General features: G+C 51.3%; 1 protein-coding gene across 1 annotated transcript in view; it reads right to left on the bottom strand.

The window, feature by feature from the left end:
• Window positions 1-25,623, bottom strand: part of LOC135291784 (uncharacterized) — a 72,011-nt gene that overhangs the window by 38,910 nt on the left and 7,478 nt on the right. Inside the window, exons 17-19 of the mRNA XM_064406047.1 lie at window positions 7,826-7,927; window positions 7,258-7,365; window positions 6,533-6,604 (exon numbers count right to left, since the gene is read on the bottom strand). Of these exons, the coding sequence (XP_064262117.1) occupies window positions 6,533-6,604; window positions 7,258-7,365; window positions 7,826-7,927 (282 nt within the window). The remainder of the gene's footprint in view (window positions 1-6,532; window positions 6,605-7,257; window positions 7,366-7,825; window positions 7,928-25,623) is intronic.

Below are 25,623 nucleotides of genomic sequence, written 5' to 3'. Positions count from 1 at the left end.
CTGAGTATACCATTGTAAAAGGACCAAAAGACTTAAAGTTGACACTCAAAAGGAAGAGCCAAAAAGACTGATGAACTGCATAAGAAAAGAGTTTAGAATCATAACATATCCTAAAGTGTTTTAAGAGATTTGTAAAAGTTAAAAATTGTTAATAGGTAATTCTGGTGAAGTCCTCCCAACTTAGTACCAAAGACTGAGGGTTAATCTTCTGCAGAGTACTCCCCTAAGAGAGACCAAATCAGTAAGGACAGATCAAGAGAGGTTTAACCAGGGAAGCAAATAGAAGAGACTCTAAAGAGCTTGGGAACTTCTCCTTAGTAAAATCCCCAAGAAGCAAGGCCGGGTGGGCAGGCTGTGCAAGATGACCCATACCGGACTCTTGGGAAGGGTAGTAATAATGGCTTTCATTGCTAGTGGTGCTCTGGGGAGCCCAAGAGAGCCATGCAGTGAGTACTACCAACCCCTCTGTGAGGAAGAAGAAGTAAGTTCTTTGTTGAGAGTCCACACCAATTACAAGCCGTAATTGTGTTAACCTCTCCCAGTTGATCTTTTATCAAGAGAATGAGAAAATCTATTGGATGGCCCGGAACACCGCCACCTTTAGGCAGCAACTCCTGGCAGAGCACCCTGTAGAAGAGGCCTGGTGGTACTTTGAACATGATGCTACTGAAGCAAGCCTGGTAAATCTGGTCAGAGGAAAAGAAATAGTAAAAGCAAGAAGAGAACAAGACCATTTAGCAACACCCCCAAGTAAAAATCTAATAAGAGAAGAATGTATGTTAAGGAAAGGAAGGGGTACAGTACGCCAGTAGGAAGAATGGCTTGTAAAAGGTATTTAGCAGTAAAAGACTCTGCTACGCGGTGGATCCCAAGAGATCCAAATAGAATTTGGCCTGTTAAGAAAAAAGAGAACAAGTGCATTTACAATAAAACATATAGACTTTATGAGTATGATAAAAAAGAGATAAACCTCTTTTGGAGAATGAAAGAAATTTCTAAATATTGGGAGGGCCCAACAGAAACTAATCATACATTTCGGGAGACCCCTAAACACCTGTTTTGGATCTATGCTACTACAGCATCCACTAAATTGCCAAGAGACTGGTCTGGCAGTTGCATCATTAGGATTATAAAACAAGCTTTCTTTATATTACCCAAAGAATCTGGATCAAGTTGAACAGTTCCTATATACAGCGATTTAAGAAAAACCAAATGGAAGAAGCAATATATAGTAAACAAAATTAGGAAGCTACAAGCAGTATTAGAGATAATATCTAATCAGACCGCATTAGCTCTTAATCATATTAATGACCAACTCACCTAAACCAAAACAGTAATTTATCAAATCAAATTAGTTGTAGCAGTCGTTTGAAGCATCTTAAACGAAATAAGAAAACTAGCATATGTAAGAAATCAAGAAAGGACTCCTGCACTGGATTCCACTTGTGGGATAACCCATGGACTTTCAAAAGAGGTTGGAAAACTAAAGCCTTCTTCACAGTGTGTACACATGTTAGTTTGCTCTTCTTATTTCCCTGCTTATTTAAAATAGTGACATCTGCCGTACAGAATAACCTACGGATCTCTAAAGAAATTAACCTGAAAAAAACCAAAAAAAGGAATGAAATTGAGTAACTATGATCACCAAAGTGCTCAGGAATTTTATAATCAATATAAAAATTATAAGAAATTCTATGCTAATGAGCCAAAAATTGCAAGTTGATGCAAGCTTAAGCTTCAGCCTGATCAAAGAAAAAAAGGGGGGACTGTTATGTGTAAAAAAGTTGTCCTTTTTTTTTAAGGCTGCAAAGTTAAACAGGTAGGGCCAGTTGTTGTGAGTTGAAGTTTTGACTGTTTCTTGTTGGTAGCTTCACATTGCAATCACCTCTTGTTAATAGTTTTTCTTCAATTACCTGTTAATGGTTAGAAATCAAGCGCAATTGTCCCCCTGCTGATTCACCTGAGCCTGCAGGTAGCAGGGTGGGGGGGATGACACCAGAGCTAGTATGCAGATGAGAATGCATTTCACCAAATTTTGCAATTTTCCAGGAAAAAAACCCTGAAAACAATGAGCCAACATGGAACTAAGAAACCTAAGTAATGTCCAAAGGTGAGGAACTTAATCCAGTATCTGCTAAGATCCTTTTTACTTTTCACCCTAACCTGAAAGGATGTCAGCTAGGAAGAGGACCTGGAATGTTAGACCAAAAAAGTGGAATTCCCACTACTCCCTCGAGGACGGAAGCCCCAGCTCTGCCTGCATACCAGCGGGCACAGCTGCATCATCCTCCTCCTCCGTGCCACTCCTGGGAGCAGTGGGGTGCGGGTGACCTGTCGTTTCTCCCCAACCTGAGCTGAATGTTTTTAATAAAGGCATTAAAAAGGAGAAAGATCTCCTGCCCTATTTATTACGCTGGTATTGTCCTTCATAGCAAGAAGCTTCAGAAATTTGCATTTTCCTATGCCCTTTGTACCATGGCAGAGGTTTCTTAAGTAAAAGGTTAAAATTCAACACATAATTCTACAATTTAAAATTTAAATGCTTAGTCCATATTGCTAACTTAATTGAACCCCCCAAAACCTCCATTTCAACAGCAGCCCCTGCCTGGCTTCTGCCTGCCCACACCGTGGGCATCCACGGCTCCTCCTGGGCATGGAGCTCAGTCAGTGCTGGTGCTGGGTGGGCTTTGCTGCTGCTGCCACCTGGACACTGGGGTGACCGCTTGTCCTGGGTTGCAGTGTAAAGATGTATTCTAATGCCATCCTGAAGAGCTGCTGAAACCAGGAGGGGCATTGTTTCTTCTTTATCTCCTGTTAATGGGCCCATCAATGTCTTGCCACATGACTCAGAGATAACTCCCTCCCAGAGCCATTTCTGTTTCATGGCTAATCAAGGACCCACAGCATGAGGCAGAATGATATCAGCCCACTGTGAGATGCTCTGCCCATGGGGGAGGAGCTAAGCATCCCCAGCTGGATATAATCTGGGTTTTGGGACACAACAAGCAGTCTCTCCACTGGATTCCCAGAGGAACCGCCGCCCTTACCCACTGCTTTTCCAGAGGATGAGAGCTACCAGATTGTTTCGACAGGATCACCACTTCCACAAGTCCATTTCATCTGGACTGCTACCACCACCCTAACTAGCAGGGTGTCAGGCTGTATTCTGACCCTGTCAGTGGTTTTTCTTTTGTATTATTGCATGTATTTTAGTTTTTTTTCCCGTTTCCTAATAAATTGTATTTCTGACTTGGAGCCTCTCACTGGTTTTGCTTTCAAACTAGGACACAAATCCATCTCTTTATTTCAACACAGGAATGGGCCATTGCCTACCCTGCAAGCGGGAGTTGGAGGGGGGGGGAGGGTGGGGTGGGGTGGGGTGGGGTGGGGTGGGGTGGGGTGTCACCTTCAGTATTGCCTAGAGGGCAAGGCCAGGGGGCTCAGGGGCAGGGGAAGGGATGTGTTGGTCTGAGGAGGTGCTGGAAGGTGCTGGGCTGGTCCTGGGGTCCCTAGCGGAACTCGGGTTGGCTGGGATGGGACAGACTGAGATAAAAAAAGGAATGAAGGCAGCTTGGGGAGGCCAATGGGGAGAGCAGTTGGCAGTGGGATCTACGGGGCAATAAGAGGCTTCCTTGTCGACGGTTGTTCTGGGGTCCTCTTCACAGAACACTTGAGAGGGCTGTCCAGGCCGTTACTGCTGCTGGAGAAGCTGCTCACGCTGTCGGTGTGAGGTGCAGCCACCGTCTTCCAACTCCTGTCCCAAGGCGCTCCTGTGCAGAGAGGAGGTGGCTGAGGCCCCAGCTGCCAGTGGCACACAGGGACCCTCGTGCACAGCAGGGCCCAGAGCTGGCAAGGCTCCCCAGCACGGCTGGAGCTGCTGGCACAGCTGGGCCCCACTGGACAGCGGCCCCTCAAGGCCCCGGCCAGCAGGGCACGGCTCTGGGCAGGGTCCCTGGCCAGGAGCGGGCCCCAGAGCGCCTCTGCCTTTCAAGAGCAAACTCAGCCCTGCTCTTTCTCCTCCCCACCTCCCTCTGCCTCTGCCCCGTGCCCCTGGGGCTGCTCTTGGCCAGGCAGACTCAGTGGGAGCCAGCACTGGCTGCAGCCCCAGCGGGCCCCCCAGGACAAGGCCCAGCAATTGAGAGGCCAATGGAAGCACTGGGCAGCAGCAGAACCCTCAGCAGAGTTATTTGGACAATCATGGACTGGCCACAACCCCACTGCAGTCTCAATGGGAATGTTCCCTGACCACGTTAGACTTTCAAAAGAAGCTGTTTGAGGGGGAGAGCAACAAAACACTCACTGTTTTCTCTTCCAGGAATACCCGATTCCAAAGCAGCCCAACATGAAGACAAGCTCCAAAGAAAGCACGCCTCCCAGTAACCCTAGCCAGCAGACTGTTCCCTGACAGAAACCCCTTCCGAGGCCATCCTGGGCATCGGTAACAGGTCTTGTGGTGCCGGCTGCATCTGTGGGAGCGATGGGGAGCGTGAGCCCGTGCTGTGCTGCACTGCTGAGCTGGCAGCACGGTGGATACGGGCAGGACGTTCTCTGTTTCCCCCAGAGCTGGGGCCTGCAGGCACCTTGCCGGCCCTGGGCACAGGCTGTGCCAGCCAACAAAGCCCAGCAGGCCGGGAGGAGAGCCCGGGGGCAGTGCAGCTGCTTGGGCAGTGGCTGCTGTTAGGGACACGGGCCAAAGCCATCCCTGAGCAGCCAATGCCAGCCCTGGCCCTCCCTGACCCGTGACAGCACCCCCAGCCCCAGGGGACAGGCTCAGGCCCTGTCAGGACCCAGCGCAGCCCCTGCCCAGTCGGGAGCCAGGGCTGGCTCTGGCCCTGGGCTGGTGGCAGGGCTCTCGCTCGGGGCTGCTCCTGTGCCTTGGGCCTCTGGGCACTTAGGGCCAGCTCCGCAGCAGCTGCAGCGCCAGGGACCTTGCTGCACCAGTCCCGTTTCCCCGGGGCTCTGAACCAGCTCCAGAGGCCTGGAAGCCCAGGCGCCTCCAGCTTTGGCTGCTGCCGGGCCGGGCAAGGGCAGGCCCTGGGGGAAGAGCTGCTGCCACACAGCCCCGGCCAGGGCTGAGCGAGCACAGCAATTACCTGCTGTGCCTGTGCCCGTGTCTGGCATCGCCTTCCTTCCCGCAGCAGGGGCTGCCAATGAGCCACTGCTTCTCCCTGAGTGTTCCTCCTCCTGAACAGCCTTTTGGTCCATCACTTGAAAAAGGAAAAAAAGGACAACTGGATCAAATGGAAATATTGCCTACTGGGGAGGTGGCACCTTCAGGAGGCAATGCTTGTCTAAGTCACAGATAAAGATCAGGAAAAAGCCCAGGTAATTGGGGCTAGGCCAGTGCACTCCCTTGTGCAAACAGCTGCACCGCCTGATCTTCTCAGAGACTGGGAAATGGCAGGGGATATCAGGCCCACAGTACAGTTGGGGCACCCTGTCAGCTAATGCCAAATTCCATCCTGCAGAGGCTGGGGAGGAATTGCAGCCAGGCCAGGCTGGGAAACAGCTCTGCAGGGCGTCAAAGCAGCAGCGGGGCAGCGAGGCTGCCATGGATCCCTTCACGCTGTGCCGGGGACGGCGTGTCCAGATGTGCAGCCAAAGCCCCCGGCTGCTGAGTCCCAGGGGAAGCATGAGGGAAAGGCACCCACCTTGTCCTCCGGGTGCTTCCTTCTGTGTTTGTCTCAGGAATTCATCTGAGTCATGAGACTTTTTGGCTGCAGTATCTTGGGTCTTTCCTTTTGGAGGACCTTAAGAGAAAGTAGTTCCATTTCCCAGGAATGCATCCCACAAAAGCGGGGCTCAGCCTGTGGGGTCAGCAGGGACACACTACTCACCCCTGCCATGGGAGCTGGGTTGGGGCCAAGCATCCAGCCCTGGAGCTTGAGAAGTTTTCCCTGCAGACACACCTGTAACTCAACAGCCACAGAAGCTTCTGCCATCTCTGCTGATCTGCACGGGCACCACTGAGCCGCAGCAGCGGTGAGGGGATCGTGCAGGGCGCGGGCACACACGTGCATGGTTCTGTGCTGGCACCTGCAGCGATGCCTCCCTGGCCCAGCTTTGGGCTCTGAGCTGGCAGCTCTCCCAGGGGAAAGGCCTTGACCTACCCTCAGCATCTCCCAGAGCCTCAGTCCTGGATGTGGGCCCTTCACCGGCAGGTTCAGCTGCAAAGAAAGGCAGGACAGAAGAGCTCCTGTGGCACTGCAGGAGATCCTCAGGCTGCCCACAAGGCTCAGCCCCGGGGCACAGCCCTGGGCCCGGCCCCTTCCCTCTCTGCTCTTCTCTGTGACTGCACAGAGCACACGGAAGGACACACTGGCACAGCACACGGGAGGAGGACTGAAAGATCAATGCTCCTTCCTCCCACTGACAGCGATCCAGTGGGATTCCTCAGGGATCCAGAAGGGAGCAGGGAAAGATTCTCAGAATCCTTCAGCCCTTACATAATGTTAAGGGAAATGCTTTATAAATGAGCTTTTGTTGCATTGATCCTAATTATTCACTCAGGAAAGGCAGAATGAAAACTTGCCTCCAGCATCCTCCAGAAACTTCAAACCATCCTTCATCAGGACTTCCTGAAAACCCATGTCACGATTCCAGTCTAAAAGGGAGCAGAGATCAGAACCATTTCCATGGTGTGCTGGGATCCCCTAATGCTACAGGGAAAAGGGCATTGTAAGGGGGTCGGGTAAGGCTATGGGACCCAGATGGGAATGGACATGGCCAAAGGTGCACAGGGGCCTGGGGAGCTCTGGGCTGGCTCCTGATCACTCTCCACACCCTTTCCCTGCCCTCAGCAACATCCCTGGGAGGGGTGGCTGGAGTAGCCCAGGTTCCTGGGGCTCTCTCCCTCAAACTCACAGAAAATCCTCCCTAAAGCCCTGGGGCAAACTGCAGCAGGCAGTGCCACAGCTATCCCTCCCTCCTACACTCCCTCCTGCCGTCCTTCTGCTGGGACACCCCCCAGATCCCAAGGGCAAACAGCCAGGCCCTCTCAGGACACACTGGAGCCTTGCTCTCCCCCTCTGTCCTTTCCCCACCGTGGGCACCCCGTGCAGTCGCTGCCAGGTTTCAGGACATGTCTCCCATGGAGGGACCCCAGCCAGGACTGCTCAGGACCCGAGTGCCCTGAGCCTGCTCGGGATAATTCCCCTGGGCTGTGCCGCTCTAGTCCAGGCTGTGCCCGCACTACCAAGCAGCAGAGAGGGCAGCTCAAGCCTCAGCAGGGCTCAGGCCCAGAGGCACAGCAATTACCTCCTGTGTCTGTGCCTGGCATGGCCTCCCTTCCTGCAGCAGAGGCTGGCACAGAACCACTGCTTCCTCTGGGAAATGCTTCCTTCTGCACAGGCTCTCCTTTCATTTCTGGAAAATGGAAAAGAGACAGCTGGATCAGATGGAAACATTCCTCACTGGGAATGGGGAAGGGGACAATTTCAGGAGGCATCACTTGTGAAAGGAATGGATAAGGATCAGAAAACACCCAGGATTTTGGGACAACCCAAGGCTGCTTCCTTCCCCAAAGAGCCCCAACATCTGATCTGCCTGGACACCAGGAAGTGCAGGGCATGTGAGGGTGGGCATGTCCGGAGGTCCAGTTTGGGCTGTCTGTCAGCTGATGCCAAATGCCTTCCTGCAGAGGCTGGGCAGAAGCTGCAGCCAGGCCAGGCTGGGAAACAGCCCTGCAGGGCGTGAAAGCAGCAGCGGGGCAGCGAGGCTGCCATGGATCCCTTCCAGCTGTGCCAGGCACGGCGTGTCCAGATGTGCAGCCAAAGTCTTCCCCGGCTGCTGAGACCCAGGGGAAGAATGAGGGAAATGCACCCACCTTGTCTTCTCTGCAGACGTTCCTTCAGCATTTGCCACATGATTACTAATGGGTCCTGGAATTTCTTGCCTGCCATGTCTTTGGTTTCTCCTGTCGGAGGACCTTAAGAGAAAGTAGTTCCATTTCCCAGGAATGGATCCCACAAAAGCAGGGCTCAGCCTGTGGGGTCAGCAGGGACACACTACTCACCCCTGCCATGGGAGCTGGGTTGGGGCCAAGCATCCAGCCCTGGAGCTTGAGAAGTCCTCCCTGCAGACACACCTGTAACTCAACAGCCACAGAAGCTTCTGCCATCTCTGCTGATCTGCACGGGCACCACTGAGCCGCAGCAGCGGTGAGGGGATCGTGCAGGGCGAGGGCACACACGTGCATGGTTCTGTGCTGGCACCTGCAGCGCTGCCTCCCTGGCCCAGCTTTGGGCTCTGAGCTGGCAGCTCTCCCAGGGGAAAGGCCTTGACCTACCCTCAGCATCTCCCAGAGCCTCTGTCCTGGATGTGGGCCCTTCACCGGCAGGTTCAGCTGCAAAGAAAGGCAGGACAGAAGAGCTCCTGTGGCACTGCAGGAGATCCTCAGGCTGCCCACAAGGCTCAGCCCCGGGGCACAGCCCTGGGCCCGGCCCCTTCCCTCTCTGCTCTTCTCTGTGACTGCACAGAGCACACGGAAGGACACACTGGCACAGCACACGGGAGGAAGATTGAAAGCTAAATACTCCTTCCTCCCACTGACAGTGATCCTGTGGGAGCCCTCAGGCCTCCAGAAGGGAGCAGGGCAAGGTTTCCAGATTCTTTTAATCTTAAGATTTTGTTAAGGGAAATGGTTTATAAGTGAGCTTCTGTTGCACTGACCCTTATTATTCACTAAGGAAAGGCAGAATGAAAACTTGCCTCCAGCATCCTCCAGGAACTTCAAACCATCATTCATCAGGACTTCCTGAAAATCCATGTCACGATTCCAGGCTAGAAGGGAGCAGAGACCAGAACCATTTCCATGGTGTGCTGGGATCCCCTTCTGCCACAGGGAACTGGGCAATGCAGGGGTGTTGGGTAAGGCTGTGGGAGCCAGATGTGAATGGACATGGCCAAAGGTGCACAAGGGCCTGGGGAGCTCTGGGCTGGCTCCTGGTCACTCTCCAACTTCTTTGCAGGCCCTTTGCAACATCTCTGGAGGGGTGGCTGGAGTAGCCCAGGGCCCGTGGGGTCTCTCTCCCTCCCACAGAGGAAACCCTCCCAAAAGCCCGGGGCAAAACCATCCCCAGCGCTTCCCAGGGAGCAGGGAGCGCTGTCCCGGGAAAGGGCAGCCAGGCTGCCGGCTCACCTGCTCGCCGCGCTTGCAGCGGAGCAGCCTGGGCAGCCCTGGCAGGCAGGGCCACGGCCAGGAGCAGCAGGAGTAGGAGGCGCAGAGCAAGGGCCATGGTGCCTTGTCCTCCGCCAGTCCCGCAGCTCTTGCTGCCACCGCTGTCCCGACACCGCTGTCCCAACGTCAGCACCGCTGCTGCCACCGCCGCTGCTGCCGCAACAATTGTGCTCAGGGACTGAGTGCTGGCTCCTTGTGCTGCTCTGCAACCACGGGGCTCTGGCGCCTCTGGCACCTCTGTGACCTCAGGGCCTGCTGAGAGCTCAGCCTGCTGTGACCCCAGAGCCCTGCTGTGACCTCATGGCCTCAGCTCTACCCCCAGAGTGTGCGCCCGTCCGCATGAATGGACTGCCCTGATTGTAAATGTTTTGCTTCATCAAAGGGCCATTGCTTAGCAAAACCTTTCTTTTGCCTGCTGACATTGCTGGTCAGGCTGCGTCCCTCAAGATGCTCTTATTGTTGCAGTTCAAATTTATTTTATTGATTTCATTTTAAGTGTTGTTTAAGGGCTCTGTTATCCCCCATTTTTTTTCCTGACTTGGTTCACCTGTGGGTTTTACCCTCCCTCCAAACTGTCCCTCGTGCCCTTCCCCACCCCTTGTTCCAGCTCTTTCCCTGCCTGTCAAGGCAACCCAGCCCCTTGGTTCCCAAACCTTTGGGCCAATCCCTGACTGAAACTCCCCTTTGGAATTCCCCTACTCCTGGGAGCCCCATTGGCCCTTGTGACCCATCCTCTCCACCCTCCTACCCCAACTGGCCCCAGACACTTGATGTAATCCCCTCACTCCTCTCCTGAGCATTCCCTATTGGTTCATTGTTTGCATCCACCCCATGACTTGTATGTGTACAAAACCCCTTGGGCAGTACAGCTAGGAGCTTTTCATCCTGTTCTCTACGCCTGCACTAAGGTGTTCCTTGCGGAACCTGAAGACGGGACGCCTCCTCCTTTCTCCTGTGCCTCGTCCCTGTCGTGGCTTGTGTCTGGCACTGGAGAGCAAGTGGCACTACAGGTTCTGCCTCTGGTAAATCCCCATAGCGAGGCAGTTCCCGACTCCTGCCGTAGTGCCGGAGTTCTAAGAGCTAGCCCAGGTTCCAGCACTCACTTCACTAATGTACCGAATGCCCCTTCTTCAGAGCCTGCTCTGGTGCTCTGCCATCTCACACAGCAGAGTGTGATTCACATACTGCAGCCCAGAGTTAGGTTGTTGCAACATTGAAATGGGTGTGGTTGGCAGGATGGCTGGGCATAAATCACTACAGAACTAAAGCAAATGCGTGCACGGTCCCAGGCTGGACTTGAATAGACACAGGACTTGTGGAAAGATGAGGACAAGATAGCAGAGAAAAATGGAAAAACCAGCTGAAAAGGAGGATATGCGAAAGGAGTTATTTGTGCACATTTGGGGGTATATTTTTCTTGGGTGCAAAGCAAAATGAAAAGCTCCTAAATGCCCAAAAGATGAGAACTGTGTGTGGTAAATAGATATCATTCATGCTGACAAATTTGAAAGAGTAATCAATATTAATAAAGTAATTAATATTTGGAAATAATAAAACAGTTAAAGGTGTAATGCCAAGCAAGAAAGGGAGAGGAGGGTTTATCCCTCTCCCTACAGGTCTCCTGCAGATGTTCAGAACAGGAGGAAGCAAGAGATAACTATGATTAAATTTAGTGGAAGAGAGGAGAATTTGGTTGGACACCAGGAAAATGTTGATTATATGAGATCCACTGCTTTAATGTTAGAACACAGTATTGGCTTATACTGTAGCAGCTTGGTGCGCATGTGTAATCCAAAAGGTGAACTACAGGACATGGAGGAAGAGGAGAGGCCTTCCTCAAAGAAGATCCCCAAACAGTGGTACAACTTACTTAAAGAAGTGTGGAGCATGCGTGGTAAAGGTGATGATGAGGGCAGTGATACAAGTGTGATGAATTGAAAATGGGAGGAGATGGTAATGACATACAGCATAAAAAGGGGAATGTTGGCTTGACACGCTAGTACGTGAGGTGACGGGGATCCAAAAGCCCTGCACTCCGTACCCCACGCATACCCCGCATGGTTATTTTTGCTTATACGCTATTATCAGGACCAAATTATTCGTTACTTCCAGCAAATGATACTGTCAATATTTTGAATGTATTCAATTGTATATATATTAAGCTACATAATTCAAATTGCTGTTTCGTTTCATTTTGTTTGGTTGTTTTTGTGGCTTCTTTTAAAATTGGATAATTGGGCAAATATAACATGTGGAATGTCCTCCACAGCAGAGTGTCAGACCTCTGGATCTTTTTAAACAATTTTATCAAGGTGGAACTGTGGCAGCTTCAGCTGGTGCCTCTGGAGGACCTTGAACAAAGAAGCCCTGAGCTTTTCTACCCTCCCAGGTGAAGTGTGATAGTCTGGGGTCTTGCTGCTGTGTCCGAGTGCCGGGCCACTGGCTGGCACCACAGGTCCCCAGACCCTCTGCTGAGGCATCCCTCTCCTAGAGTCACGTTTACTCTGTCACATTTGGCTTTTCTCTCTGATCCACCGCCAGGACCAAAGATCACACGGTCGTGAGGATGTAAAAATGCCTGTTCCTTCTGTAACATTGCTGTTGTGTGACAGCCGTGCAGGCAGAGCAGGCAGCTGTAGGGACACTGACTCCTTTCCCTGGTGCCAGCCGTGCTGCATCCATCGAGCTGCTGTGTCTTGTTGCTCGCTGGGACGTGGCCCGGCCCGGCACCACGGGAATTAGGAAGGGTCTTGAAGGAATCCCCACACGTTAAAGCAGACGATTTAGCCTGGGATTTTAAGTTGTTTCTCAGTTAACCTTGTAAAAGGCCAGAACAAGTCTCCTATGAATTCTGTCCCTGTCAAGTTCAGTTCCGCCGCGAAAGCCCCTCAGCATTCTCAGGGCAGTGGCAGGAGCCGGGTGCTGGCCCGGAGCCCCGCTGGCCGGGGAGAGCACGGCCCAGAGCGAGCCCCTGCTGCCCGGGATGGCCACAGGCCCGGGGGAGCCGGGCGGGCAACGCCAGGGCCCTGTCCAGGGCTCCTGGGGCTCCTCTGGCATCTGTTCCGTCCCCTCAGGCGCTGAGCGGTGCCCGTCCCACGGGGCTGTCTGTGCCCGGCCCCAAAAGAGGCAGGGCCGGGGCTGTGGCCCCTGGGCTGGTGGTGCCGACTGCCCGGCGCTCAGCACCGCCCGTGCCGTGCCGGTGCAGCGTGACCCGGCGGGGCAGCTCCGCCTCGGCGCCTCGCCACCGCCATCCCGGCACGGCGGCTGGCCCTGGGCCGTGGCAGCCCCGAGCTGCACGGGCCCGGGAGGGACTGCCGGAGGTCCCCGTCCCCTGCGTGCCTCAGCAGACACTCCAGCCCCACTGTGTACAGCAGGAGGAACACAAAGCACCTGCACGCTTACGAGAGTCCACAGCCCATTCTACATGGAAAATGAGACCCCAGGACCCCGACATGTGCCTCAGGAGACATCCCAGCACCCTGCACACCTTGGGAGAGATCCCAAACCCTCTACATGCCTCACACAGGATTCCAAATCCCTTGCATGACTTGAAGTGGACCCCGATGATCTCCATGCCTCAGAGGAAACCTAAAATATCCCTGGGTGTGTCACAAGGGGCCCCACCCCCTCGTGCACCTTACGGGGGACTCCAAAGCCCCCACGTGCCCTACAGGGAAGTCCAGGCCAGCTATGCCGAGTGTTTTGACCTGGAAATCAAGTCTGGTTGCACCTGGGTTGTTGTGTCTCTGGGGCTGATCACCAGCCCTGTCGGACCCTGAGGCTACACAGCCCTTCCCTTCCCTTCCCTTCCCTTCCCTTCCCTTCCCTTCCCTTCCCTTCCCTTCCCTTCCCTTCCCTTCCCTTCCCTTCCCTTCCCTTCCCTTCCCTTCCCTTCCCTTCCCTTCCCTTCCCTTCCCTTCCCTTCCCTTCCCTTCCCTTCCCTTCCCTTCCCTTCCCTTCCCTTCCCTTCCCTTCCCTTCCCTTCCCTTCCCTTCCCTTCCCTTCCCTTCCCTTCCCTTCCCTTCCCTTCCCTTCCCTTCCCTTCCCTTCCCTTCCCTTCCCTTCCCTTCCCTTCCCTTCCCTTCCCACCGCTGGTCACAGTGAAGCCATATGCAGAATAAATAGACTCCACTGTCGCCCTGGTTTTTAATGATCTGTCCTGGATTAGGGTCACTCTGGGAGAAAACCTCCAAAGGGGCCCCCCAGAAAGCAAACCCACATGGCCCCTTCCCCCCAGCAGTTCGGGAAGGATTCCTTGCAGAGAAGTGGAAAGAACCTGTTTATTTGACAGGCAAAACACCCCCAGCACACAAAATGAACAATACCAGATGACAATGCTTTCACCCATCTGAAAAGGATGACAAATTCAGAAAGTCTTTCCTGGCAGTGGTGGCTCTGCTGTCGCTCCCTCCGGCGCTGGGGATGGCTGCTGCAGGCCACAGGATGCAAACTCTCGGTGTTTCCCAGGTCCCAGTCTGGAGCAGGTGTGAGTGGTTTCAAAAAGGGAAAGGAAAAACAGTCCAGGGAAAAATCTGTACTGCTTAGCTAAACTGACTAACAAGCAGAAGCCAAAAAGCAAAAGCAAAGCAGGAGCACAGCAGAAGCAAGAGCAAAGCAAGCAACAGCAAGCAAAGCAAAAAGCAAAAGCTGCATTATGAACTGAGCTGTCTGTCTGTCCTGCCAGCCGTGGGGGAGCAGGCTGATAACAAACCAAAACAAACCTTGCTCTTCAGGGCCAGTCGTGAAGGCACAGTACGTAATATCCAGCATTAACAGAACACACGACTGGGGATGCAAGCATCATAACCTCACCCTAGGACAAGTTCTTCTCAGCCTTCTGATGTTTACATTCTTGTAACAAACTTTCTCACACACTTTATGCAAATAACGTATTGTTATGCATTCTTTTCTGCAGGAGGAGAAATTTGATGGACTGTTGTCATTGGAGAAGTGGCACTTTCACCCTCCAATCCACTGTCACTTTTGGAAATCTGTAAATGTTGGAGTCAGAAATTCAACTGCCCCCTTTTTTACCTTGGAGAGATGCGTGTCTGCGTTGTTACATTTCATGTCCTGTAGCGCCACTCCACAAACTGATGTAGTTATGAAGTGGGGATGCGTGTCAGGGCCTGGCACAGGTGAGATGGCTCTTGTGAAAACTTGTGCCCCGAGCCCTGGTCCGAGCCACATCTTTGTTCACAAACCTGTTCCATATGCAATGCATTACACAATCTCTTCATGCACATTCAACCCCTGGCCCCGCCTGTCCTCCCCTCCCATGGCGATGAGATCCACGCCCTTCTGGGCACGCGTTGTTTCCTGTGGTGGTCACACTGGGGTCTTTGGTGGTCTCTGAGGCCGAAGGCTGTGGTCTTGGTCATGACTGAACTTTTGAACTTTTCTCCTTTGTGCGTGCACTGTGGTCCCCTGGTGCTTATCTGAGTACGTCTGTTGGTTTGGATCAGCTTGGAGACAGAGGAGCTCCTTAGTCTAGGCTTCCTGCATTCCCTGGTCTTCTCCTGGTGTTATGAGTAAAAAAGTTATCTGTAGCTATGATATTTTATTAAAAATCCTTTCCTAGGATTTTTCCCCTCCTGAGGAGCTGAGGGCCTCAGGAAAGAAATGTAAACAATAACTATCTGCTGCTGTGGAATGCAAGAGGTGCATCTTCCATTGGTCCATGTGGATTGGTTTCACTTGATGACCAATCACAGCCAACTGTGTTGAGCCTGTGAGCAGTCACAAGATTTTTGTTATGCATTCCATTCTATTCTTCTTCTTTGTAGCCTTCTGGTCATTTTTTCCTCTCTGTTCTTTTAGTATAGTTTTAATGTAGTATTTTAATAGAATATATAATAAATCAGCCTTCTGAAATGGAGTCAAGCCTCGTGTCTCCACACCTGGGGTGTTCGCCCCAACAAATTATCCATTTTTTTTAAGGCTGCAAAGTTAAACCGGTTGGGCCAGTTGTTGAGAGTTGAAGGGTTGACTATTTGTTGTTGATAGCTTCATGTTGCAATCACCTCTTGTTAATAGTTTTTCTTCAATTACCTGTTAATGGTTAGAAATCAAGCGCAGTTGTCCCCCTGCTGCTTCCCAGGAGCCTGCAGGTAGCAGGAGGAGGTGACATCAGAGCTAGTATGCAGATGAGAATGCATTTCACCAAATTTTGCAATTTTCCAGGAAAAAAACCCCTAAAACCAAGAAGCCAACATGGAATTATGAAACCTAAGTAAGGTCTAAAGGTGAGGAACTTAATCCAGTACCTGCTAAGATCCTTTTTACTCCTCACCCTAACCTGAAAGGATGTCAGCTAGGAAGAGGACCTGGAATGTTAGACCAAAAAAGCGGAATTCCCACTACTCCCTCGAGGACGGAAGCCCCAGCTCTGCCTGCATACCAGCGGGCACAGCTGCATCATCCTCCTCCTCCGTGCCACTCCTGGGAGCAGCGGGAGTGCGGGCGACCTGTCGTTTCTCCCCAACCTGAGCTGAATTTTTTAAATAAAGGCATTAAAAAGGAGAAAGATCTCCTGCCCTATTTATTATGCTAGGGTCTCGTCCAGGAGATCCACACCTGAAGAGGACACCAGGACTGGGACGGCCGCCCGCCCTGGACCTGCAGGACAGCTGGCTCTCAGGATCAGAGACGATCGGCTTGGGACAGTGACAGGGAGCAGCGCCGGACTGGTGAGAGTATCCGGCGGCAGGAGAGGGAGGCGAGCGAGTGTGTGTGAGTGAGACGAGGGCCGGCAGCTCGGGCCCTCGAAGCGAGTGAGGACCCCTCAGTACCGCGGTTCCGCACCCCCGCCAGGGGGCCGGCCGGGAACAGGGGGAAGCGAGTGGAATTGGTGATTGAGGCGCCTCCAAAGGGGTAAAGAGGACCCCCCTCGGGCATGGGGAGGAAATAGTATGTGAGTGGCACGCATCCCAAAAGCCCTGATACAGGTCCTAATGAAAGAAGTTACGCAATTTAGAAAATCAGGCAGTTTTGTTATTAAGTCCTGACGACGGAAGTCAAAGCACAAGGTCTGGCAGAGGAAGCCTATCCCGAGTTTTTTAAAGCTCTGGTAATGTAAGTCCTGACAGGGGGAAGTCAGGCAAACTAAAAATCAGGCCATACTTTTGTTTTAAGTCCTGACAAGGGACGTCAGGCAAATTCAGAAGTCCTGAGTAGGATTTGGGCAAGTCCAAAAGTCCTGTAGGCAAACGAAGTCCTGACGAAAGGAGGTCAGGCAAACTCAGCCTCAGAGGCCAGGGTCTTGAGGTTTTTTTTGTTGAGTCTTGGCAAAGGAGGCCGAGGTCTCAACAAAGTCCTGACGAAAAGGGTCAGGCATATTGGAGTTTCGGCAGAGGAGGCTGGGACTTCACAAATAGGATTTACTTTTGAGCTGCCTGTCAGTAGCAGAAGCACCTTTGTAATTTTTGAGGCCCGAAAAAATGGAAGGGTGTAATAGTAAGGAAAGTGGCCAGAGACTGGGGAATATAACTCCCCATATTCCCCTAGGTGAACTGTTAGAGAGATGGGACTCTATAGAGGCCACAGAGGGCTTAGATAAATTTAAGATGATTCACTACTGTTCAGAAGCGTGGCCAGAATTGGATGTGCAAGGTGGATGGCTCTGGTGTGGGACAAAAGACAAGTGGATGTGTCAACAGCTGAGTCAGTGTGTGACAGCTCGAGAGGATACTGATCCCCAGCAATTATTATATGCAGCTTGTTGGTTAAAGAGTGCTTTCGAGGATGAAGGAGTGCGAATTTGTAAGGTGCAGAGGACAAAAGAGGGGAATGAAGGAGGGGATGCTGGAATTAAAGAGATTAGTAAAAGGTGGCACCCCCTGGACTACTTGCCTCCTGATGCCCCTCCACCTTAGAACCCTCTCCTTCGGGCACCTCAAATAGCAGATCCGTCTCGTCCCCCGGCGGCCATGGGGGCCATTCCCTCACCACCCCCTTCGACTCCTTTAGCTGCTTCTGCACCCCCACTAGTGCCTCCTTCAGCTGCTGCACGCTCCACCCCTTCTCCAGCTCCACTTAACATGCACTCAAGCTCTTCTCCCCCTCCTACTGCTGTCCCTCCACCTCCTCCTAACTGGGAGACAAATGCCTCCTTACCTGGTAACCCCTTATCACCAGATACAGCTGTTGGCCTACAGCAGGTCCAGGTTAATGCTAATACCCCTCAAATGAGTAATTTTGTGTCTGAAGATGGGCCACACTGCGGTACCCGATCCATGACCTCCAAGGTAGAGAGACTTTTTCCCCTTAGAGAAGTTCCTATGGGAGGAGTAGCAGGAGGTGTTGGTTTTGTGAATGCTCCTCTAACTGCTTCTGAGGTGAGAGGATTCAAGAGGGAGTTAGGGAATTTAGTTGAAGACCCTGTGGGTATTGCAAACCAAGTGGATCAATTCTTAGGTCTAAATATCTGCACTTGGGGGAAATGAATTCCATTCTAAATATATTATTTTCCCCAGAAGAGTTCCGAATTATTAGAGGTGCTAGCATAAGAATTTGGGACAAAGATAATCATCCAGGGCCCCAAGTGCCATCAGGTGCAGAAAAATTGCCACTAGTGGATCCCAATTGGAACCCTAATCAGGAGGAAGGAAGCAAGGAAGGCCATGATAGAGTACAGGTCTTTGATAATCAGGGGGAATCAGAGAATCAGTTCCCAATGCAACTAATACAGAATTAGCATTCAAGAGTGCACAAGAGAAGGATGAAACTCCTGCTACTTGGCTTAATTGCCTAAAGCAGAACTTCCAGTTGTACTCCAGAACAGACCCGGACACCAAGGAGGGTCAGGTGCTACTAAAGGTCCAATTTCTTACTACATCTTGGCCTGATAAACAGAGAAAACTGGAAAAGATTGAAGATTGGCCAGAGAAGGACATTAATGAGTTATTGAAAGAAGCATTGAAGGTATATTTAAGGAGGCAAGAAGAAAAAGCAAAGGCCAGGGCTAGTATCATGGTCGCTATAGCTAGAGGAAATGTGGGGGGCAAGCAACTCTATCCTACAATCCAAGGTAACAAAAGAGTGGGAGAGTCCACCACCAGGAGCAGGCAAGGAAACGCCAGTACCGTCAGGGACAGGAGGAATGGAGAGGCCTCAAGCCCCTTTGAGCGAAAGGCGCTGCTGGTACTGTGGAGCAACTGGACCCCCAAAACTGTTCAGCCTAAAGTTGTGAAACCGTGGCTAGCTGATCAGGAGAGCAAAGGAAGCAGCTTTAGAACCAGGGGATCCGGTAGAAGTTTTTAAAGCAGAAACCATGCCTGAGGAGGGAGGAAGATAAGAACCTATATTTAGCAAAAAAAAAAGTAAAGGCTATAAAAGATTTAAAGTTGCACCAAGGGCAGCGAGGGGAGTGGTTAAGATCAGATGGACGGGTGTTTCTAAACAAAGCACTTGCTGGGACAGTGCTAACAGGACCACATAATTTAAGTCACTGAGGAGTCCAAGGACTATGTGATCATTTCCTAAGAAATAACTTGTGCATAAGTGTATATGACCTAGCAAAAGCAATTAGAAAAGGCTGTTTAATTTGCCAAAAAGTGAACCAGAAGGTTATGAAAAAGGTAGCAGCTGGAGGGAGGGAATTGACTCTCAGGCCTTTCCAGAGCATAGAGATGGATTTCACTAAGATGCCCCCAGAGTAAGGATAGAAGCATCTACTGGTTATAGTAGATCATCTCACCCATTGGGTAGAAGCCTTCCCGACAAAAAAGGAAACAGCCCAGGTTGTGGCAAGGGTAATCTTGGAGAACATCATCCCCAGATATGGAATGGTGAATACCATAGACTCAGACCGAGGTCCACATTTTGTGGCCCAAACATTGCAAAATATAATTGAAGTTTTAGGAATAAAATGGAGATTACATACTCCGTGGCACCCCCAGAGTTCTGGGAGGATGGAACGGATGAACAAAACTCTCAAAAATTAGTATTAACTAAACTGATCGAAGAAACAAAAATGAATTGGCTAAAGTGTTTGCCCCTAATGCTTTTGCGCATCAGAACAAGACCCCGGTCTGATATAGGGATTTCACCCTATGAAATGATGCTTGGACTGCCATTCTTGTTAACACCCTGTAGCACAGGAGACTATTTGGAAGAAGAAGCAGCTACCAGAAAATATTTAGAAGTCATTGGAAGAACCCTGGAAGGACTTAGAAAAAGAGGATACCTCCCCCAAACCTCCCCTCTTGACAGAAAAGCACGTAACATTAACCCAGGAGATTGGGTTTTGAAATAATCCTGCAATAGTAGACCATTAATGCCTAAATTTGAAGGCCCCTTTCAGGTACTCCTCATTGCTAATTCAGCTGTGCGGACCAGAGAAAAGGGTTGGACCCACATCACGAGAATTAAAGGACCAGTCCCACCCGCCAGCATTGGACAAGATTGGTCAGTGTTTCCCTCTGGTATTGGATCAGATTCCACACCACCCTCACCCCCTAACTCAGGACAGGATTCAGCCACATCAGGAGTTAATTCAGCTGAGTATACCATTGTAAAAGGACCAAAAGACTTAAAGTTGACACTCAAAAGGAAGAGCCAAAAAGACTGATGAACTGCATAAGAAAAGAGTTTAGAATCATAACATATCCTAAAGTGTTTTAAGAGATTTGTAAAAGTTAAAAATTGTTAATAGGTAATTCTGGTGAAGTCCTCCCAACTTAGTACCAAAGACTGAGGGTTAATCTTCTGCAGAGTACTCCCCTAAGAGAGACCAAATCAGTAAGGACAGATCAAGAGAGGTTTAACCAGGGAAGCAAATAGAAGAGACTCTAAAGAGCTTGGGAACTTCTCCTTAGTAAAATCCCCAAGAAGCAAGGCCGGGTGGGCAGGCTGTGCAAGATGACCCATACCGGACTCTTGGGAAGGGTAGTAATAATGGCTTTCATTGCTAGTGGTGCTCTGGGGAGCCCAAGAGAGCCATGCAGTGAGTACTACCAACCCCTCTGTGAGGAAGAAGAAGTAAGTTCTTTGTTGAGAGTCCACACCAATTACAAGCCGTAATTGTGTTAACCTCTCCCAGTTGATCTTTTATCAAGAGAATGAGAAAATCTATTGGATGGCCCGGAACACCGCCACCTTTAGGCAGCAACTCCTGGCAGAGCACCCTGTAGAAGAGGCCTGGTGGTACTTTGAACATGATGCTACTGAAGCAAGCCTGGTAAATCTGGTCAGAGGAAAAGAAATAGTAAAAGCAAGAAGAGAACAAGACCATTTAGCAACACCCCCAAGTAAAAATCTAATAAGAGAAGAATGTATGTTAAGGAAAGGAAGGGGTACAGTACGCCAGTAGGAAGAATGGCTTGTAAAAGGTATTTAGCAGTAAAAGACTCTGCTACGCGGTGGATCCCAAGAGATCCAAATAGAATTTGGCCTGTTAAGAAAAAAGAGAACAAGTGCATTTACAATAAAACATATAGACTTTATGAGTATGATAAAAAAGAGATAAACCTCTTTTGGAGAATGAAAGAAATTTCTAAATATTGGGAGGGCCCAACAGAAACTAATCATACATTTCGGGAGACCCCTAAACACCTGTTTTGGATCTATGCTACTACAGCATCCACTAAATTGCCAAGAGACTGGTCTGGCAGTTGCATCATTAGGATTATAAAACAAGCTTTCTTTATATTACCCAAAGAATCTGGATCAAGTTGAACAGTTCCTATATACAGCGATTTAAGAAAAACCAAATGGAAGAAGCAATATATAGTAAACAAAATTATGAAGCTACAAGCAGTATTAGAGATAATATCTAATCAGACCGCATTAGCTCTTAATCATATTAATGACCAACTCACCTAAACCAAAACAGTAATTTATCAAATCAAATTAGCTGTAGCAGTCGTTTGAAGCATCTTAAACGAAATAAGAAAACTAGCATATGTAAGAAATCAAGAAAGGACTCCTGCACTGGATTCCACTTGTGGGATAACCCATGGACTTTCAAAAGAGGTTGGAAAACTAAAGCCTTCTTCACAGTGTGTACACATGTTAGTTTGCTCTTCTTATTTCCCTGCTTATTTAAAATAGTGACATCTGCCGTACAGAATAACCTACGGATCTCTAAAGAAATTAACCTGAAAAAAAAACAAAAAAAGTAATGAAATTGAGTAACTATGATCACCAAAGTGCTCAGGAATTTTATAATCAATATAAAAATTATAAGAAATTCTATGCTAATGAGCCAAAAATTGCAAGTTGATGCAAGCTTAAGCTTCAGCCTGATCAAAGAAAAAAAGGGGGGACTGTTATGTGTAAAAAAGTTGTCCTTTTTTTTTAAGGCTGCAAAGTTAAACAGGTAGGGCCAGTTGTTGTGAGTTGAAGTTTTGACTGTTTGTTGTTGGTAGCATCACATTGCAATCACCTCTTGTTAATAGTTTATCTTCAATTACCTGTTAATGGTTAGAAATCAAGTGCAATTGTCCCCCTGCTGATTCACCTGAGCCTGCAGGTAGCAGGGTGGGGGGGATGACACCAGAGCTAGTATGCAGATGAGAATGCATTTCACCAAATTTTGCAATTTTCCAGGAAAAAAACCCTAAAAACAATGAGCCAACATGGAACTAAGAAACCTAAGTAATGTCCAAAGGTGAGGAACTTAATCCAGTATCTGCTAAGATCCTTTTTACTCCTCACCCTAACCTGAAAGGATGTCAGCTAGGAAGAGGACCTGGAATGTTAGACCAAAAAAGTGGAATTCCCACTACTCCCTCGAGGACGGAAGCCCCAGCTCTGCCTGCATACCAGCGGGCACAGCTGCATCATCCTCCTCCTCCGTGCCACTCCTGGGAGCAGTGGGGTGCGGGCGACCTGTCGTTTCTCCCCAACCTGAGCTGAATTTTTTTAATAAAGGCATTAAAAAGGAGAAAGATCTCCTGCCCTATTTATTACGCTGGTATTGTCCTTCATAGCAAGAAGCTTCAGAAATTTGCATTTTCCTCTGCCCTTTGTACCATGGCAGAGGTTTCTTAAGTAAAAGGTTAAAATTCAACACATAATTCTACAATTTAAAATTTAAATGCTTAGTCCATATTGCTAACTTAATTGAACCCCCCAAAACCTCCATTTCAACAGCAGCCCCTGCCTGGCTTCTGCCTGCCCACACCGTGGGCATCCACGGCTCCTCCTGGGCATGGAGCTCAGTCAGTGCTGGTGCTGGGTGGGCTTTGCTGCTGCTGCCACCTGGACACTGGGGTGACCGCTTGTCCTGGGTTGCAGTGTAAAGATGTATTCTAATGCCATCCTGAAGAGCTGCTGAAACCAGGAGGGGCATGGTTTCTTCCTTATCTCCTGTTCATGGGCCCATCAATGTCTTGCCACATGACTCAGAGATAACTCCCTCCCAGAGCCATTTCTGTTTCATGGCTAATCAAGGACCCACAGCATGAGGCAGAATGACATCAGCCCACTGTGAGATGCTCTGCCCATGGGGGAGGAGCTAAGCATCCCCAGCTGGATAGAATCTGGGTTTTGGGACACAACAAGCAGTCTCTCCACTGGATTCCCAGAGGAACCGCCGCCCTTACCCACTGCTTTTCCAGAGGATGAGAGCTACCAGATTGTTTCGACAGGATCACCACTTCCACAAGTCCATTTCATCTGGACTGCTACCACCACCCTAACTAGCAGGGTGTCAGGCTGTATTCTGACCCTGTCAGTGGTTTTTCTTTTGTATTATTGCATGTATTTTGGGTTTTTTTCCCTTTTCCTAATAAATTGTATTTCTGACTTGGAGCCTCTCACTGGTTTTGCTTTCAAACTAGGACACAAATCCATCTCTTTATTTCAACACAGGAATGGGCCATTGCCTACCCTGCAAGCGGGAGTTGGAGGTGGGGGGAGGGTGGGGTGGGGTGGGGTGGGGTGGGGTGTCACCTTCAGTGTTGCCTAGAGGGCAAGGCCAGGGGGCTCAGGGGCAGGGGAAGGGATGCGTTGGTCTCAGGAGGTGCTGGAAGGTGCTGGGCTGGTCCTGGGGTCCCTAGCGGAACTCGGGTTGGCTGGGATGGGACAGACTGAGATAAAAAAAGGAATGAAGGCAGCTTGGGGAGGCCAATGGGGAGAGCAGTTGGCAGTGGGATCTACGGGGCAATAAGAGGCTTCCTTGTCGACGGTTGTTCTGGGGTCCTCTTCACAGAACACTTGAGAGGGCTGTCCAGGCCGTTACTGCTGCTGGAGAAGCTGCTCACGCTGTCGGTGTGAGGTGCAGCCACCGTCTTCCAACTCCTGTCCCAAGGCGCTCCTGTGCAGAGAGGAGGTGGCTGAGGCCCCAGCTGCCAGTGGCACACAGGGACTCTCGTGCACAGCAGGGCCCAGAGCTGGCAAGGCTCCCCAGCACGGCTGGAGCTGCTGGCACAGCTGGGCCCCACTGGACAGCGGCCCCTCAAGGCCCCGGCCAGCAGGGCACGGCTCTGGGCAGGGTCCCTGGCCAGGAGCGGGTCCCAGAGCGCCTCTGCCTTTCAAGGGCAATCTCGGCCCTGCTCTTTCTCCTCCCCACCTCCCTCTGCCTCTGCCCCGTGCCCCTGGGGCTGCTCTTGGCCAGGCAGCCTCAGTGGGAGCCAGCACTGGCTGCAGCCCCAGCGGGGCCCCCAGGACAAGGCCCAGCAATTGAGAGGCCAATGGAAGCACTGGGCAGCAGCAGAACCCTCAGCAGAGTTATTTGGACAATCATGGATTGGCCATAACCCCACTGCAGTCTCAATGGGAATGTTCCCTGTCCAAATTAGACTTCTAAAAGACGCTGTTGGAGAGCACAAACACTCACTGTTCTCTGTTCCAAGAATACCAGATTCCAAAGCAGCAGAACATGAAGACAAGCTCCAAATAAAGGACGCCTGCCAGTAACTCTAGCCAGCAGACTGTTCCCTGACAGAAACCCCAACTGAGGCCATCCTGGGCATTCGGAACAGGTCTTGTGGTGCTGGCTGCATCTGTGGGAGTGATGGGGAGCGTGAGCCCATGCTGTGCTGCACTGCTGAGCTGGCAGCACGGTGGATACGGGCAGGACGTTCTCTGTTTCCCCCAGAGCTGGGGCCTGCAGGCACCTTGCCGGCCCTTGGCACAGGCTGTGCCAGCCAACAAAGCCCAGCAGGCCGGGAGGAGAGCCCGGGGGCAGTGCAGCTGCTTGGGCAGTGGCTGCTGCCAGGGACACGGGCCAAAGCCATCCCTGAGCAGCCACTGCCAGCCCTGGCCCTCCCTGCCCCGTGACAGCTCCCCCAGCCCCAGGGGACAGGCTCAGGCTCTGTCAGGACCCAGCGCAGCCCCTGCCCAGTCGGGAGCCAGGGCTGGCTCTGGCCCTGGGCTGGCGGCAGGGCTCCCGCTCGGGGCGGCTCCTGTGCCTTGGGCCTCTGGGCACTCAGGGCCAGCTCCGCAGCAGCTGCAGTGCGAGGGACCTTGCTGCACCAGTCCCGTTTCCCCGGGGCTCTGAACGAGTTCCAGAGGCCTGGAAGCCGAGGCGCCTCCAGCTTTGGCTGCTGCCGGGCCAGGCAAGGGGGGGCCCTGGGGGAAGAGCTGCTGCCACACAGCCCCGGCCAGGGCTGAGCCTGGCACAGCAATTACCTGCTGTGCCTGTGCCCGTGTCTGGCATCGCCTTCCTTCCTGCAGCTAGGGCTGCCAATGAGCCACTGCTTCTCCCTGAGTGTTCCTCCTCCTGAACAGCCTTTTGGTCCATCACTTGAAAAAGGAAAAAAGGGACAACTGGATCAAATGGAAATATTCCCCACTGGGGAGGTGGCACCTTCATGAGGCAATGCTTGTCTAAGTCAAAGGTAAAGATCAGGATAACGCCCAGGTAATTGGGGCTGGGCCAGTGCACTCCCTTGTGCAAACAGCTGCACCGCCTGATCTTCTCAGAGACTGGGAAATGGCAGGGGATCTCAGGCCCACGGTACAGTTGGGGCACCCTATCAGCTAATGCCAAATTCCATCCTGCAGAGGCTGGGGAGGAATTGCAGCCAGGCCAGGCTGGGAAACAGCCCTGCAGGGCAAGACTGCAGCAGCGGGGCAGTGAGGATGCCATGGATCCCTTCCTGCTGTGCCGGGCACGGCGTGCCCAGATGTGCAGCCAAAGCCCCCGGCTGCTGAGTCCAAGGGGAAGCATGAGGGAAAGGCACCCACCTTGTCCTCCAGGTGCTTCCTTCTGTGTTTGTCTCAGGAATTCATCTGAGTCATGAGACTTTTTGGCTGCAAAAACTTGGGTCTTTCCTTTTGGAGGACCTTAAGAGAAAGTAGTTCCATTTCCCAGGAATGGATCCCACAAAATCGGGGCTCAGCCTGTGGGGTCAGCAGGGACACACTACTCACCCCTGCCATGGGAGCTGGGTTGGGGCCAAGCATCCAGCCCTGGAGCTTGAGAAGTCCTCCCTGCAGACACACCTGTAACTCAACAGCCACAGAAGCTTCTGCCATCTCTGCTGATCTGCACGGGC

This window comes from Passer domesticus, unplaced genomic scaffold, assembly GCF_036417665.1.
Source record: "Passer domesticus isolate bPasDom1 unplaced genomic scaffold, bPasDom1.hap1 HAP1_SCAFFOLD_117, whole genome shotgun sequence".
NCBI classification, from domain to species: domain Eukaryota; kingdom Metazoa; phylum Chordata; class Aves; order Passeriformes; family Passeridae; genus Passer; species Passer domesticus.
The sequence above is the reverse complement of the archived record's forward strand: the minus strand, read 5'-3'. Positions and strand labels throughout refer to the sequence as shown.